Source organism: Passer domesticus, chromosome 8 (assembly GCF_036417665.1).
Source record: "Passer domesticus isolate bPasDom1 chromosome 8, bPasDom1.hap1, whole genome shotgun sequence".
In the NCBI taxonomy this organism is placed as follows: Eukaryota; Metazoa; Chordata; class Aves; order Passeriformes; family Passeridae; genus Passer; species Passer domesticus.
In genome coordinates this window covers 43,862,856-43,880,517 of record NC_087481.1, presented here as the reverse complement: position 1 = coordinate 43,880,517, position 17,662 = coordinate 43,862,856, and the positions used below count along the sequence as shown (strand labels likewise).

The 17,662-nt window shown below is 39.0% G+C and overlaps 1 protein-coding gene and 1 long non-coding RNA gene across 4 annotated transcripts; both read right to left on the bottom strand.

The window, feature by feature from the left end:
- Positions 1-905: 905 nt before the first annotated feature.
- LOC135305602 (homeobox protein vex1-like) lies at positions 906-2,414 on the bottom strand. Its single transcript, XM_064429339.1, has 3 exons — positions 2,345-2,414; positions 2,015-2,211; positions 906-1,370 (listed from the first exon to the last, which is right to left on the bottom strand). Exons 1-3 carry the CDS (start codon positions 2,412-2,414, stop codon positions 993-995), a joined length of 645 nt encoding a protein of 214 aa, XP_064285409.1. The 3' UTR covers positions 906-992.
- Positions 2,415-8,607: 6,193 nt separating this feature from the next.
- LOC135305873 (uncharacterized) lies at positions 8,608-10,156 on the bottom strand. 3 transcript variants are annotated; one of them, XR_010366864.1, is made up of 5 exons: positions 10,000-10,078; positions 9,750-9,801; positions 9,360-9,565; positions 9,034-9,062; positions 8,608-8,816 (listed from the first exon to the last, which is right to left on the bottom strand). It is a non-coding gene; the product is annotated as an uncharacterized LOC135305873 (long non-coding RNA). The 3 variants fall into 3 exon arrangements; XR_010366865.1 differs by lacking the exon at positions 9,750-9,801 and having other exon boundaries at positions 10,000-10,156; XR_010366863.1 differs by lacking the exon at positions 10,000-10,078 and having other exon boundaries at positions 9,750-9,982.
- Between the last annotated feature and the right edge of the window lie 7,506 nt (positions 10,157-17,662).

The following is a 17,662-nucleotide window of genomic DNA, read 5'->3' as shown; positions in this document are numbered from 1 at the left end:
TTTGTTTTAATTTTTTCTCTCTTTACAGCTGCAGAGTAGTCTAACCATCACCTAGCAAGCAAGTTAGATTGGTCTGGAATGGGGAAGGAGATGTCACATCTGCAGCAGCTGCTTCTTCCTGATGTAAGGTCTCTGGTTCCCCATTTTCTAAAGGCTTGGCTTTGCCACTTTCCATAAAACTTGCTTTGTGGCTTTTAGGATCAGCCCTAAGTGTTCCTAAGATCAAGCCTAAACTAATTCTGTGGTTTAAAATATAGGGAGGCTATCAAGTTGCAGCAGCAACTTTTGGAAGTAAAAAGTGAAATATTTTATTTATGAGTGTCCCAAGAGGCCTGAATTGGTGAACAATTCGTTTTCATAAGCAGATTTAAATAGCAAGTATGCTTGACATTGACATCAACATACATGCTTCCCTGTTAATTTCTTACCTTTATCTCTCTTCTAGTGCATAAATGCAACATTTCCATCAAAAAACAGGAGAGGCCACTTGAAGAATGGTGCAGAATTGACACATAAAAGGGAATACTAGGCAACTTGTTTGGTTTTGTTCATAGCGTTTTTACCTTTGGTAACATTTTAATTTAAATGCACTTGGCTGTAGCTCACAAACGTTTCTGTAAAAACCCCCACTCAGGTAGAATGGACAGTTTTTAACACCATTGCCTATTAAATGACACAGTTACTACATAAATTTCAGTTATACAGTACCCACTTTTTTAGTGGATATCACATAAGTTATTTTCTGAAAACTTATATAGGAAAATTTATACCGAAGTTTTTATACAGCATGGTGATAACTGTGGGTATAAAGAGATTTCATGTCCTCCACTTCCACTCTCAGTATAACTTCTCTAATATGGGTAAATTATTTTCTCCTCTAATAAAACTTTTTTATGTAAAGAAAATAATTCAAAGAATCTTTATTTAATATAACAAAATAAATAATTACTCTTAGAGATATTTGGCACTTTTTTGAGATTACATATAATCTTTTACATTTTTAACAGGAAGGAAGATCTGGTTGGAACATCAGTCTTATGTTCTGTGGTTAGAGTCACTGCTGGAAGCACAGAAGAGTAACAAGATAATCCTGGTCCGGGAGGCAATAGTAAAGCTGGACTTGGCAAAACTGGCTGAAGAGACTGAGCTGGAACAGAAGGTAACAACAAGGCAGGGTTTGGCACAGCTGGGTGAAGGGAAACAGCAGAGGTAGCAGAGACATTGACGTCCATCCCATGAGGATAGCTGGATGTAGCCATGTCTGGGTAACAGTGACAGGGCAAAAGCAAGCCAGAGAAAAGAGCTTCGATCCTGGCATCTTGAGTCTGGCGTTTGAACTTCATACGACGATTCTGAAACCAGGTTTTTATCTGAAAATAGGAAAAAAAGAGTCAAGAACCAACCCCCTTATCCCTTTTCCATATAGTAATACACCCTGAAGGCACACTTATTGTCAAAGTAACAGTATCCATTAACAATAAAGGTGTAGGGCTATATTTAATGCACAGTAATTGTCTTGGCATGATGAGGAATTGAACCGTGAACAGTCCATGATGCACAGCAAGCCAATACTCAGACATGGGCCAGGGCTGTAACACAAGACTTGTGCAGTGGGGATAAAAGGGCTGGGTTGGGGTAGTTCTGTTCAAAAATCCTGCAATGCCCCTGTCAAGTAGATACACAACCATAAGAAAGAATTAGCCTGAAAACTGAGGTTCAGGACATCACAAAAGTACTTTTACCCCCAGCGAAGTTTCAACTTTAGAATTTGCATTGACCATTTTCCATTTGCCCCTTGTCCCTGGAGCGCTCGGAGCTGAGCCGGGCAAGGCCGGGCTCTCGGCTTGCTCACGCCCCGTTTGCTGCCAGCGGGACCGGGCTGAGGGCGGCCCGGGCCGCCGCCCCTGCAGGAGCTGTCACTGTGGCTGTCACTGCCCCGTGCCCCGGTGACCGTGAGGTGCCTCCCACCCGCGGGGCCGTGTCCCGCTGGGGCGGAGGGCGAGGCGGCGCTCACCTGGCTCTGGGAGAGGTTCAGCACGGCGGCCAAGCGCCGCTTCTCGCCGGCGCCGATGTAGCGCTGCTCGCGGAAGCTGCGCTCCAGCTCCTGCAGCTGCGCGGCCGAGAACTTGGTGCGGGGCCGCCCGGGCGCCGCGCCCGCCTGCACCGCTCCGTGCCCGGGGCGCTCCGCGGCCTCCCGCTCCCGGGGCGAGTCTGCGGGGACAGATGGGGGCGAATGAACGGGGGACCCTTCCCTCGGCGGGCCCCGAGCCCCGCGGGCGGTGGTGACACAGTGGTGACCGAAAGCGCCGCGCGGGGGGACCCGGGGGGCACGGCCGGGACTCACCGGGCAGCTCCCGAGCTCCGCCGCGGCTGCTCTGAGCCAGCCACTCCACCGAGAAGGGCCCCTTCTCCATGTCCCCAGCCCCGCCGGCCCTCACTGGAGCCGCCCCGGACGCCGGGGCAAACATTTAAAGCGCCGTCCCCGGCGGGGTTTGAAAAGGCCCAAAGCATCAAATGAGGCCGGGGACAAAGGACCTCATTGAGAGGCGCTTTAATCTCCCCTTTCAGGTGATTGTTACATCCGCCTAATCTCCGAGCGCAGTAGTTTGCAGAACTCAAGGCTGCCGGACCTGGCGCCAAGTTCAGCGCGGAGCCGTCTCACCACGTAGGTGCTGGGAATTGGCCTGGGCTTCTTCACGCTGCCCGAGCTGCCCTCGGCCTCCGTGATTGCCAATCTTTATCTTCTGCTATGAAGGACGAGGATTCAGAAGGGACTGATAACGAAGAAGGACAGGGAGAAGCCTCTTTTATGGGTCTTATAGCCAAGTTTTGCCACCCTCTTGCCTGTTTGATGCAAGGCTTGAAAGAATCCTCTTGCCTATCATCAGCAAAGGAAGTAGGGACGTGAGGTAGGGACAAGTAAGTAGTCCTCGTCAGATAGCAAACTTGAAGAAATCTTGAAGAAACTCTGATACAGTATCTTATCGATATGCCTGTGAGCAACTCAGTGCTCTGTACTAAGTCTGGGTGGGTAGAGGTTGTTTCAGCTTGGAGTTACTTGGAAAGTGCAGGGTTAACCATTTTTTGGTGCTGTCCATGAGGCAGAGTGCTGCAGTCAGGATTCTCATCTTCCTCTGAAATCCTAGGTACACTTGTTGACTTCGGTTTATGTAGTATCAGAGATTTTAAGAATTCTTCAGGGAGAGAATGGTTGAAACGAGAGGACAGCGGCATTTGCATGGCAATTTGTTAGGTCATTTTCAGAAAACAGGGTGGGAAGTTTGGAATAATTTGAGTTCATGCTTATGAGTTTATTTAAGAATAAAATTAAGCAACGAGCAGTTATGTGTCAGGACATTGGACAGGAAACACTGAGAAAATTACTGGTTCGCTTGAATTTATCTGTTCATGTCTTAAAACGCCATCTCCTTTCCCTGCATCCCAAGAAAGAAATGTGTGCATTTCAAAGTAAACAGTTCTGATGTTCTTATGAAGTAGATCAAAGAAGAGGAGTGTAAACTCTGTTCAGAGGCAGTCTGTTCAAGGATGATTCAGATAAGGGTGAGAAAAGAACCACTTTTACGGTCTGAAGTGGGCCTGGGATGGCACAGTCCTTATCCTCTGCAAACACGGGTTAACACATTTACAGGTTGTTTCAGTAAACAGTCACCGCTGCTTGAGTTTATACAGTCAGAGATAATGAAGCAGCTTCCACGCGGAGCGGAACATGTTTGATACAACCTGCTAATTCTTAAACTTCAAAGAAATTCATGTCACCTTTTACGAAGGGTGATGTATTTATAGTGAGATGGCATAAGTAAGATAAAGCCACACTTGCAGCTCTCTCTCTTCTTAGGTTTTTTATGTTTCTTAGGCAGGATTATTATTTCCTTACATAAAATGCAGTGTAATTTTGTTAGCTGTGCTGAAGCATGAAACGTAAGTAATTTTTACACCCTGATTTGAATATTCTTCATATATACATTCATTTGCTTTTATAAAGTATTTTATTCATCTTGTAGTAAAAAGGAAAAAAAAAAAACCAAAAAACACCACCTCTTGAATATCTACCTGAGCAGTCTTGTTTGGTTTGGTTTGGGTTTTTAGGTTTTTTTTTTGTTTTTTAAATAAACATGACACTTTCAGTAGGTGACTACCTACGCTTACAGGTAAAGCAATGCCTTGGCTGACCTGACACTTATGTTTTAAAGAGAAGCTCTTCTGGCTAAGCTAACAGAGACGACGGTTGCATTGTCTTCATGTGTTTCTGATTATGCCCACAGCAATTTGCAGCTCTTAAAAGCAATTAAGATGCAAGTTGAAAGTTACAGCTTTTCTTTTTAGTAAAAACCAATCCAAATTCACCAGCACCACCGTCCCACCCCCCCTCTTAGTTTCCATAAGGTTACAGTAAAAATTACTGGGAAATTATTCAGTGTTCAGGACTATTTGTCTGAAAAGGACCATTCCAATTAATGGACCATTATTTTTTAGTTAGCCTGTTTCCTAGTCCTATAACCCTGCAAATTAATCCTGGAGAAAGTAAAGCTTGGTCTGGAAAAATGAGTAAGTACTAGGCAGTTTCTGAAGTGAATAATTGTAATTTTAGTGTAACAGGTAACATCTAACCAGAAGAATTAGCAAGATACGGTTCCTTTGTTATATTAATGTTTCTAGTTGTTGATTATTGTTGTGCTTATTTTAATAGATGAGCAAATGTCTTGAAACAATGAAGTTTTTGCCATTATGATGGCAGTTTTTAAATTTGTATTTCAGTGTTAATGAAACCTGTCGATTTGTAGGTATTTTGGTTTGTTATCCTGCAATCATCGATCATGTTATTATCTGACTGTATTGTAATAATCGATTGCACACTTTCAGGAGAAAAGCCCGAATTTCAAAAGACGCAGGAAGCTAATACAATGTTTTATTTACCTCTAAGGAGAGCAGTCCTTCAGACTATGGTTTAGATTGTGAGGCTTCCTTCCTACTTTTTTCATGCAGAAAACCATGTACAGGCATACAATGAAAGTGACTCTGGTGGCTATTTTAGACACTGTCTCTTTTATTGTAAACAGAAGTAGATGATATAATGACTAAACTGTCCTGTGCTGGCATGTGACTACGCTAAGAAGATGTATAGTGTTCTATTATGTTAGAAAATCAATATGCATTTTATTTTGTTTTTAATGGGTTTTGATCTTCTTAGTGTGATTATTTTGCCCTCTGAGATATTTCTATTATGTTTCCTTTGGTCGATATTTAAAATTTAGAGACTTGGGGTGTTGTGGTGTGTGATTGATTGATTTTGGAGAGGCAGTATCCTAATTAACAAGAAATTTTATTTTTGCCAATTGTCATTGACTTGCAATGTTAGAACTAAACAGGAAGCTCAACAAAACTAGAAGTATCGGTGGCTGTGAAGGTGATAAACACCAGCAAAAATACGCTTGAAATACATTATTTTTAAAGTATGCTAATGTTCATGCCGTGGAGTATTATTGTGATGATGTACATAAGATACAGATCATGGCTTGAGGCAAAGCTCCATTAAAAGGACTTTGATGGAGTGATTGGATGTCATAAGCGACCATCACCTGAGAGCAATTACCAGTCAAAAGGTAATTGTCCCTGTGTTTCTGGTTAGCAATTAACATTCGTCAGAACCTGTGTTGAAACATTTATCCCATTTTCCATTGATTATCAGCACTTTTTATGAACACATGAGCTACAAAATCCATGATGACTCAAACTTTGACTAGGAATGGTAAGCTGTAAGTAAGAGTAGTGGAGGTGCCACTGATCCACATTTTACTGCTGTGATTTAATGACAGTTTTTTTTGACAGAGCCCTCAGTGACAGCATCTGGTGACACCTACAGCTGTGCTTTCTGTTGTCTATTTAATGCCTTCTTAAAATAATTTTATGATGTGTCTCATAGTTGTTAATGGTTTTAATAATTGCATCAGTTGTCAAGATAATTTCCTGCAAAGCAACAATTAATCTTCTGTTGTTGGTTTGAGCACAGAAAACATTACTGCATAGAAGATGTAGTAGGATTTGTCAGTATGCTAGCAATGAAAAACCTCTGGAAATAGGATATTCAGTTATTTTAATAAATATTAAGGACATTCATCAGAATTACAGACTACATTAATTTCTATCTCATACAAGGACATGCCGATCTAAATGAGACATGTTTAAGTAGAACTACCAGCTCTGCTGTTGGGAGCAATTGAGTCACTCCTCCTTCTGTCTTTCTGGCCATGCTTTTCCCCATATGCTCTGAGTTTAGGTGGCCCTCTGATCTATGAGGGAGTCCATTTGGGTTTCTAAGCCAGCAGAAAATGAGGGGGAAGAAAAAAAGAAAAGAAAATGTTGGGGATTTTTTACAATTTGGAGGTATACCCGCTCACTGAAAAGCTGGATGAGCTCTTTAACTTGCACAGAGCAATGCTTGAAGCAGGAGGGAGAAGAGGAAGAACCAGGATGATTCATTCAGAAGTGAGTAGATTGTTGCTTTGTATAAGTAAATCCAGGTGTCTCTACCATTAGCGGATCAGTATAATTCCTCTTTCTCCGGATGGAGAGACTAAGGTAGAACAAGGTCAGAACTGGATTGATGTGCAGATGGAGATGTAACTCACTAGTAAATAAACACTGGTTTTTGAATACAACTTCTACTTTCAGGGCCTCCTTTTTGCCACCTTTTCTAGCAGTTTGCCCTGTGCTCCAGCGTGGCTCCGGTGCTGCCCCAGCCGGGTGTCCCTCTCCGGCCGCCCGGAGGCGCCGGGCCGGGCTCGGTCACCGCTCGGGCAGCGCCGCCCGCCGGGAAGCTCCCTTTAATGTAAAACAATACTTATTTTTTAGAATTAACATTCAAATACTGCTTAATCTTAATTTAACCTCCTCGACATATTATACAGCATGAAAAAAAAAAGGCAGGGAAATTTTGTTAAAAACCTTGACCCATCTCATGGAAAATCTGCCTCTGTTTGCTGTGTCATTAGGCTTTCTTCATTGTTTTTTTTTTTCCTTTTCTCCTTTCTTCACTTGCTTCTCTTACCTATAGCTGTGAGGCTTTGGTCCTTCACAATAGAGAAGGAGTATGGGGAAAAAAAGTAATCATTGGACTGAAAATTCAGTCCACATTGTAAGGCATGTTTTACAAACTGGATTTAAATTTTAATAATCACAGTATGTTTTTACTTTTAAGACCATGGTAGTTTGCATAATAGTTACAAAGATTACTTTAAAAAAGAAATAAATCCACAGTGTGGATGCATATCAAAGCTGACTATCAATAATGGTAAAAGCTACATTTTGCTGACAGGAACAAGCATTGTAACCCTAAGTTCTGAACGGGATTGTACTATTAAAATTAATGGCTTGCAGAAAGGGAAGGGCTTGGAAAAAAAACCCTAAAGGCCCCAAATTCTTGCATCCTAGCAACAAATCTTGTCTTCCAATATACTCCATAAACAGCCAGTCCTTCTGTTCCTACATCTCTGCTTGTGCAGCGGCCGTGTCCCGGGTTCTCGCTCCGTGCCCGCTGCCCGGGCGGAGGCAGCAGGGGGAGCTCCGGGGCAAGGGATCGGGCGATGCCGAACCGCAGCGGCCTCTCGGGGCTGAGCGAAATCTGCCTCGTGCAAGTACTAGGAGATGGAAGAATTAGAGCTCTTTAATTAAACTGATGGAGCATTTTTTTACTAGAGCAAGGAACCCCTGGGTTAGCCCCAAATGGAGGTATTTGAAGCCAGATGTTGAGTCAGGCTCTTTATGTTTTCCTTTCGCTCTCTATGCTCACGTGTGTAAATTATCATTAAATTGCGGTTCTTTAGTGAAAAAAAAACCCCATGAAGTTAGCAAAGACTAAAATACAAAGTTGTTTTGGTGGATTTTTTTTCCTGTTCATTGGTTCTGGTTTGCTTTTTGTTTAGCCCCAAAGCCAAGAATTTTTCTTTTTCCTCTTTCTGTCTTTGGTAAGAATTAATTTAGGCTCAGAAAATTAGCCTAAATTGGCCCAAGGTGATCAGGAGGAGGAGAAAGGTATGGCAGACTGCTCCTTTTCAGCATCAGTGAGCTGTTTAATCTGCTCAGTTTTTCTTATAGAACTGCACCTCTCTTGTTCACATGGAGTAATGAAGCTGACCTATTGGTATCTTTAAAAAAAAATAAAATTCACATGTATGCTGCTGTGTATCTTTATTCACCACTTGTGCAGTAATTCTGATGGTTCCTTTTGACTTTAATGACTATTAATAGATTTAATTTTTTTTATATTCAAAAACCCCTTACAAGCTCTCTTTACCACAAACTCTCTTTACCACAAGCTTTGATATGAAACCGGTGAATAAAGATGTAGTTGTGGATGTAAGTTTATAATTGCTTTTTAATTTAATAAAACAGTGATATATAAGTAGGATAGTCCTTTGACACTATTATATTAGAGATAAATGAAAAGCAGCTTCTAAAATACTCATTCAATATTAAATAGTGTAGCATAACAATAACCACCAGCTAAAATGACTTGTAATGTTTTTTGCTCTTTCTGGACTCACAGCTTTACAACACTTGTTAGAAATTGTGATGCAGAGTAACAAAAACTTTTGATCTGTGACGGAAACATTAGATATTTATTTGACATGCATTATGTACATTTACATTGTTTCATAACAGCAGAATTTTCCCCCCAGAATTGCTGTGACACATTGCTATTTAGAGTAAATGAAAGTAATTGGACAGAAACATAAAAAAATTATTTTTCTACTAAATGAAATGAGCAAAGAGAGCTTCTACTTCCACCTCCAAGACACCTGTGGGTGAAAGAAAAAAATGATTATGTTTTTAATTTTTATTTACTATTAACCGAGTTTTACAATAGAAGACTTCACAATTCCACACATGCATGCATCATGTAAAAGGTACTTAGAACCTTAAAGGACAAAATCCCAAGAATAATTGATATATTACTGACAACCCACTTAGGCAGCATTTGCATGACTGGGCTTTACACATGTGAGTCAGCATTACCTGGATTCAGTGATGGCTGCTCCTGGCACCTGTGAGACAGGGACAAAGAGTGGCATTTTTGGCAGTTTGTGTGACTATATTTTCATTATTTTCTGTTGGAATTATGGGAATAAGGACTGAAGGGGTAGCTTCTTAGCAAGGCATGTGCTTTACATTAGACCTAGTGACGTATTAAATAATGTAGTTGGAGAAATGCTTAAAATATTACTCTTGTAATAAATCAGGTTTTAAGAGGAAACCAAGATTTAGATGTTAGATCAGAATAAATAGTGGCAGTATATTTTTACACAAGTTTTGATGATTAATTGGGGGTTTCATAAATTTACCTTTCATTTCCTGGCCCATCTGTTTTCTCTGAACATTTCTGCTGCTGCCTTCCTGAAGCTGCCCAGGATGAGTGGTGAAGTACCTCAGCTGCCCCATTTTCCCATGCCCTATACCTCTTTAGAAGAAATTCTCAAAGAAGTATATGCATAGGAAAAAGGAACAACGAGCCAGATCATAAGCCACTCCATTTGCGGCAAGGATAAACCTGGAACACAAAAGTGTATGTTAGGGAGAATAAAAATAGTTTCTATTCTTTACACAGTACCATTTCTTCCGAACCATAAGGCTAAAAGAGAGGTTGAAATATGAGATAACCAACATTAATGCATAGGATTCAACAGTATTTAGTATGTTAAAAATTCATCAGTGCATATTTTTGAAATACATACAAGAAAGTGCAGAGTTCTCAGAAATAATGAAGTGCAGCTCTGCAGACTTGGCCTGAAAATTAATTACAAGTTAATAACAATATCCTCTTTTCAGTATATTGCACTATGGTACAAAATTTCATGCTTTTATATTTAAGACCTGAGAAAATACTTATTCGAATTACTGAACAAATGCAGAAAAGAAAGAAAGAAAAGTCTATAAATTACAAAATGTGGTAAGATCAGCACTACGAGCAGCAATGGGACTTACCTGGTTTGCTGTCTGGTGCCTGAAGTGCAACGACTTCGCTTTCATGAGAATTTATGCTTTGCTCAAGACCTTGAAGAAGAATGAACTATACAGTGTTACTGTTTTCTTAAGTGATAATCGCTTTGCCCCTTGCCAAGGTATTTGCTGCACCTGCACATTGGGTACACAAAAAGTGCTGCTGAAAACATGGGAAGTGTTCCTCATAAGTTGGGGGAGTCCAACAGACAGCAGAAGTGATAGGAATAATTAAAATGATGTCTTGAATTGTGTGCTGAGAATGAGAATTTATCGTCTGTGTTTTCTTTCACATACATCAATGGTGTTTGGAAAGTGTAAATCTGTGAGAGGACCTTTTGTTCTCAAAGCCTGTGCTGTGTTTTCAGTCTAACTCACCCCCCTTTTCCCCAGCACACTATTTTGAGAATCTCTATCAATGTCCTTCAGCTGCAAATGCGACTTTACTGGGGAGATAGCAAGGTCTGTGTACAAGGCTTTCCTCTGCTTATCCAGGCACCAGTGAGGCTCCGTGCTGGATGCCAAGGCTGGGAAACATCTTTCATCATATTTAGTCCTATTTGCTAACAAATTAATTAACCATTTGCTTTCAAGTTTCTGTCTTTCTTTTAGGTCATTTATTATACTATAAAACTGCATTTTATCTCCTATGTAATCTGGTTTATATATTAGAAGTCTGAAGTGATCAGCTAAAATTGTTTGAAGAGGTTCAAATTAATTCAGAGAACAGCAGGGTCACAAGCAGTCACAATACTAATCGTTACATGCTGTTGTTTGTTCATAAGTTTGGACACTCCTGAAATGCACTGTGTGTTCTTTTTGTGTGAAAGAAAGTTTCAAAGTTTCATTAATTTCCTAATTTTCCTTTTCTAATCTCAGGTTCAGTTTGTTCCATTCTGTCATAAGCAACAGCTATTGCATTCTGATTTGTATAGAGTACCTTCAATTAAAAAAAAAAAACAAGCTCTGTTTTTCAGTTTAGGATAACTGTTTCCTTAGCTTGATTCTTTAAGCTTTTCTTCAGGTTTTGTGCTTGTGAAACCATCCCAGATGGGATCTGAAGCAAGTACTTAGTTCTGTGATTTTCAATTCTGCTGGGCTTTCTGCCTTCAGTCAGACAGCCACATCACCTGGAAAGAGAAAAATCATATTGCACAAAACCAGAAAGTGTTCAGAGCTGTGAACGCTTTCTGTGAACACATTTCAACAGCTTTTCACATAACAGCTGTGCCAGGGGAATTGTCGGTTTTGGTTTTGCTGTGTGGTGTTCTGAGGGAGAGAGAAAAGGTTGGTTGGTTTTGTTTGTTTTCCAGAGGGATTGAACACTAAATTGCTGGATTGGCAGCTGGAGCACAGATGCTCTTTAAGCTCTGGTCCTGGGTTCTAAGTAGGCCATCTAATGCCGTTAGATGGTGGGTGGAGCTCAGGTTAGGGGCTCTAGCCACAGAAACCATGATGAAATCTGGTGTGGGGTCCGAGGGCTCTGATAGGGATCCTCACTGAGAGTAATAAGATTGTTCACTTGTGTGTGAAGGAGCAGTCTCTTGATTTTTGTGCTTTATATTTGCTATTATTTATTTGTGGATTTGGAAAGTACCTGCTACAGCTGATTTTTATGTATCAATCTTTCTTTAGAACATAGTTAAAGCTGGTTTTGATTTGGATTGCAGAATTAAACCTTTATTAAACTGTGTTATATTCAGAAGTAAAAATAGAGCATGGAACTTCAAAACTTTAGAAAAAATTTTAAAAGAACACTCCAGTCAATCTTTTGCCTTTGCTGTTGAATACAAAGTAGTTCACTAATCCTTTCTAACCTCAAGGCATGTTTTCTGAAATTTATCCATTCAGGCACTCCTCTGAAAGCCACATAAAGTTGGTAGCTAGTGTAAAATAAATAGCCTGAAGCCTTCAAGAATGGATGTTTCCAATATTTTATGTGTTGTATGTGTAATTTGATATCATAAATATTTAACAACCACTTCCTCTAAAAAGATTCATGCAAGCTTCAGGAAACTGATTTTGAACCATGACCAGAGAGGATAAAATAAAGTTTCTTAAAAAGAAAAACAAAACCAACAACTCAGGCCACCCCCCCAGCACTCACCATCCCAATGCACTTGTTATTAATTTACTGATTCCTGCCTTGGGGGAGAGAGATTTTGGCATTTTTAAACATATATTTAAAATCTTGTGGTCTAAGTAAAGAACAGTCTTAATTGTATGTAGCTGCCAGCTTTTGACCACTCTGTTTGAACAGCCCCTTTTTCATGTTAAAAGCTTTTCTACACTGCTCCTCTAAAATATTTGTAACCTGTCTTTCCAGGAAGGATTGCTGCAGAGCAGATGTAGCCAGATGGGAAAATGACACAGAGATGTGAGTAAAAGCTCTAGATTTATATTCCATCAACTGCATGATTTATAATATTTGAATTGTAGTTTTGAAAGAGAATAGGTTGGAATGCATTCATGTGAACTGTGTGGCAGCTTGGAAAAGTATGATTAGGCTGGAGGCATAGTTTTCAGGGAGCTGTAGTAGCAGTTTGAGTATCAATCTATCTATCTGATTGTAAATAGTATATTGTTATTATTAGAAGATACTGCTTACAATCAAATTCAGCTCAAATTTTTAGAATAATATTTCTTAAAAAATCTTTGGATATGACAAAGGCCTTTTCTATTTCTAAATTTCCATTGACTTTCTCAGACATTTTAAGTGTAGCAATTATGTTTGTTAGACCTTTTACCACAGCATCTGAACTAAAACTGGAAGACTCATTCATAATTGCACAGGTGTGTAATGACCAAAAGGAGGAAGATCAGAAAAGGAGTTAGTGTTTGTGTATTTTGAGTACAGACTGAAGAGAGCTGTTAACTGGAATGGGATCTACCAGCCCACAGTGCTGGCTTTTAAAATGGAACATACATGTGCACGCTCTTGTATAAATTATTTCTTCTTAAATTTAAGTTTCATACTTTAGAGTTTATTTTCTTGGACCAATAGACCTTTATTAACAACAACAGAGAGATGATCAAGCAGTTTCAGGCAGTTGACGTGTAAGGGCTCTTGGTGTCCACAGTGAATCTGACATTCTTGGTGAGTGTATGGCTGGTGCATTTTAATATAATGGTTATGTGTGTCAGTTCAGTCATTTTCTGTCTGTTAATTATACTCTGTCATAGTGCCAAGCATAATATGTGTTAAATGCATATACTGAAAATAGCTTTAAAAACATTTTGAAGGATGTTGCTATATTCCAAAAGGGTTTTGGGTTGCAGTGGCATGAGTTGGGATTTTTCTCAGGACTAAGGCATAAGAATTTGTGGTGTAGGGATGTTTTTGCTTTCCAGAACTTCCATAAACAGTCAGTACCTGTATCAGTTTCCTTTTATTCACCACTCAGAAGTTGATTTGTGCCTTTTCTTAACCAAGGAAGACAACAATTATTGTTACTTTTTCAAATGAGAATCTCTTTCTTTGCACACTACAAAAAGGCTTTGCTCATACATATACAAAGCTTTTTTTATTTGCTTTCTAGAAATCTTTTATTAGAAATCGCCTTTTGCCACAGAACCTACAAAAACTATTTTGATAGACAGGTCACTGTGGGACAGATCATATTGCTCATTGTGCTAATTTGTCAGTACTAATTAACGAGGCTAATTGTCGCATTGTTTTACCTCCCTATCTTCTGTTTTGTACTTCAGTCTATGTAGCAAAAGTTATGAATGTTTTGTTCTGTGATGATTCAGGGCCTTTCTCTCTGATGATGAACTGCTCTTAATGAAACTACAGCTCCACATTGCCCAGTGTGATTCACCAAAAAAAAAAAAAAATATCCACACACAGCCTCTCTAGAGCTGGCCAGGGAAGCTGAAGGGCTTTGCAGACAAAACTGCTGAATTTAAATTATCCAGGTTATAAGTTTTTAATCTATTCTGTAATACAACATAGTTTCCTGGGCAAACATAGAATTAAATTACTATTGTTTGTAGCATTTGTGGTAAAAGTTATAATGGGAAACAGTGCTAAAAGACACTGAATACAGAATATTTATGTATAATTCTTTGGAAGTTTCATATAATAATTGTCTGCCCAAGTTCAGATTATTTTGTGGATATAAAGTACTTCACTGTTTGGTGCATAAAGTCTTTGATGTTAGCTTAAAAGTAAATGAATTTCAGGAAAATGTAGTGAATGCATAAAACCATCAGTGAGCAATTCTTGCAAAAAATGCCCATTTGCACAAAATTCATTTATAGAACATTATGTAAGTAGAAGAGAATGAGCATTCCTGTTTGCAAATGCCAAGATATGATTTTGTAACAAGATGCATTATTATATTATATTTTCTTTTCTTTTTTTTAAATTAAATTGCTTTAAAGTGAAGATGCATGAAATGTGAGCAGATAGTTGAGGCATAAATTACAAAAAACTGTGCAACTGTCGGGAATGGTAATGTTCAAAGCAGCTGGAAAGAAAGTTTGCATATTTTGTCTGAAAGAATGAAGCTGGCAAATATCTTAACTGCTAAAGGAACACAAGATACAGTAGTTGGCCTTCAAAAGTGTTTTTTCTGGGCTAAGTCATGTGAACAAAGTTGTTTTTTGCAAACTGCAGGAAGCAGCTTATGAAAATCAACTGGAAAAAAACTCATATTCAGAGACCTGATTCGGTGTCTGCTGAAGTCAGCAAAAGATTCCCAGCAAAAACACTGGAACCGCAAAATCTTTGGGGGTGTTTTTTCTTCTTTTGTTCTGAGGGATATATGAAGTGCCACTATTTTACACATCAAAACTGAAATCCTGCTTAACTGTACAGGTGCACCAGAATTCCAACAGAACTAGTAGAATTATTTGTTTTTTAAATGAAGATATTTGATTGAAGATATTTGATTGATAATATTTAAGTTCCATTTGATATATGTTAACCAACACAAACAGGTCTTGAAATCACCCTAAAAAGATTTTAATATCCTTCAATTGCCTCTTGCTGTTCTTTTAAAGGAGGAAAACCTCCTATTTCCAATATTTGTTTTGGGATCAATTTTTTCTTTCCTGTGAGTGTGCCTTTTACTCTTTTTTCTTCCTTCAAAGTACTGTTTAGCTATGTGCTTGTAGGGTGATCTACTGGTAGAACTCAAACATGCAGAGTTACACTTTTCACTGATGTGGTACCGAGTTGTCTTAAACTGCAGATCGCTCTGGGCTACCAAAGATAATTAGTTTCAGTTTTGCACACTAGGGCAGGCTAAATTTGAACCATTTCTGGTGTGCACATGCTGTCCACTCTCTCCCTCCCAAGCCGTGTTTCTGAACTGCAGTGTGATGCTCCATTGTGCATCTATTGGGTGATCCATCCCTGGTGTGGGATAAAGGCTGCCAGATGCTTTGGCACAGAGGTCTTCCCCAGGGTACCAGTGAGGAAACAAGCTGAACATCTGAGTAGCTGGCAATTCCCTCCTGTCCTCAGCAGGACAAACAACTTGTTTCACAACTCCCTGGAAAGGATTCTTAAACTTCTAATGTTATGACTGGAGGGGATAAGCTGCCCCAAGCCTTTTAATCTCTCCCAGATATGTAGAGTATAATGAATGATCCACAAAATGGCTTTGCATTTCTGGCTTCTGATATCCAAACTGTACATTCCTGTATGACCTGAATGGATCACTCTAATTAATTCAGCAGTGTAGTATACTCTAAAATAATTTGTATTTTAAGTCCCTGCAGACAGAGTGACTTTAAGGAAAAAAAGTTGTGTTTAAAGTTGAGCATTGATGTATTTGAACCACTGTCACCTTGTTTTTCACTAGAAAGGAGCATGTAGAGAGCAGCTTTTAAAATTTTTCTCGGTTTGTCAGTGCTTACAGGTGACTGCTATCTTCATTCATTGTGCTTCATTAGTATATAATTGCATTCAGTATAATACTGGGAATCCAACATGTTCAAAGATAAACCTCTTGCTCATCTTTGTGGAAATATACAGGAAGATATAGACAGAAGGCAGGGTAATGAAAGTAAATTCTTAATTGAGTTTTGAATCTTTCTAAAGGTTCTGTTTCTTGACATCAGCAGAGAAAATGTTAATAGAGCACTGCTCCCTCTTTGCTTTTCCACTGAGTCCCAGCCACATGCCCCTGTTGCTTATTCTGTGCTGATTCTGGTGTTCCTCTTCATAAGCCAGGTCAAGTCACTAGTTAGTTTTCAGTAGGGGATTAAGTAAAAAAAAAAAAAAAAAAGTGGAAATAGAGTTTTCATAAAAGCAAGAAAGCAAGATTTGCTGGCCTGACTGCAGCACCATACTTTCAAAGTATAAAAAGCCAGAATTGCAGGAATTTTTCTGTGCCTTGTCTCAGAATGGTGTTACTGCTGTGTGCCATTTCCACATATCAACTTTTGTCTCTAATTTAAAATTGATAGGATTTGGTAAAAAGGATTAATTTCAGATGTGGAAAAATACCTACATGTTAATAAAACGTGAGGATTTCTTTCACCTGTAAATACATGTATTGGCTCATAACACAAGTACTTCAAGTATTTTCCTGGCTGATTAGTAAATGGCAGTAGCACTTCTGAACAATCTGTTAGCCTCAAGTGCCAAGTATCTCCTGCCTCTCCTGTAGACAGATCCCCAGCTGATGTGAATGACTATAGATTTTTGGGGTGAAATTGTCTTGATTCACAGCAGCAGGCCTTAAAGTTTTTGTACTGTTCATTGAACAAAAGTTCATATTTTTAGTATCTAGGAACTTGTCCTTTAATTTAAATCTGAATCTATTGGTTTTGTAAACAACTAAACTGATTGTAGCCAGAAGCTCCACAGGCCCTAAATTAAACAATTTTACATGTTTACACTAAGAATAGTCTTACTTCAGTAGAATTACTAATGTGAGCAATACGAGGAATGGAACACTTTTTGAAGTATATGATCTGAAAAGTAAAGCTTTAATATTTCTACAGTTAATTTATATCTTAATCCTTGACATTGTGATCAAGAGATTTATAGTTTTTCCCCCATCTGTTATACAGCCATAGGAAGAAATACTTTTCATCAGGTTCGTGCAAATTCTCTTCAATTTTAATTACTCTGAAATAGAAATGGAGACAATAGAACAGCTTGCCCTATATGCTGTTGCTGAAGGTGTACAACATTCTCAGTAATCTCACTAACAAGCAACAGACAATGCTTTTTCTACATCCTTTGAAGTATCACTATTACTGTTAGAAATATAACAGATTAATTCAAACAGTGGCCTTGGCAAAATATGAAAACTTCATTTAGCATGGGTAAAAGTTACTGATATCAAAGAAGCTGGGAAAGAAATGAGTGAGGAGACAGAATTATCTGCTTACCCTGCCAGAGGGAGTAACAGCAAAATTAACCTTGAAAACTGTTTGGAGAGCATTCTTGTGAAAACAGTATGACACAATGTTGGATTTATGGATATGAAGAGGTCAACAATTCTTAACTGACTGTGGGCAGTTACATTTTATTTACTGTGGTTTTGAAGTAATGTTACAGCAGACCTGCTTGTTCTAAAATTTCTGAGTACAAACACAGTTCACTCATATTTTCTGCAGTCTAATAGATTTGTTCAATTATTATATTGTTCACCTCTAATCTAAAAGCAAAGTTCCATTCAGGTAT

Coding starts and splice junctions, on each gene's coding strand:
- LOC135305602 (XM_064429339.1), bottom strand. CDS start 2,414: ATGGAGAAGGGGCCCTTCTCGGTGGAGTGGCTGGCTCAGAGCAGCCGC. Junction 2,212..2,344: donor CGGAGCTCGGGAGCTGCCCG/GTGAGTCCCGGC, acceptor CTGTCCCCGCAG/ACTCGCCCCGGGAGCGGGAG. Junction 1,371..2,014: donor TGAACCTCTCCCAGAGCCAG/GTGAGCGCCGCC, acceptor TCCTATTTTCAG/ATAAAAACCTGGTTTCAGAA.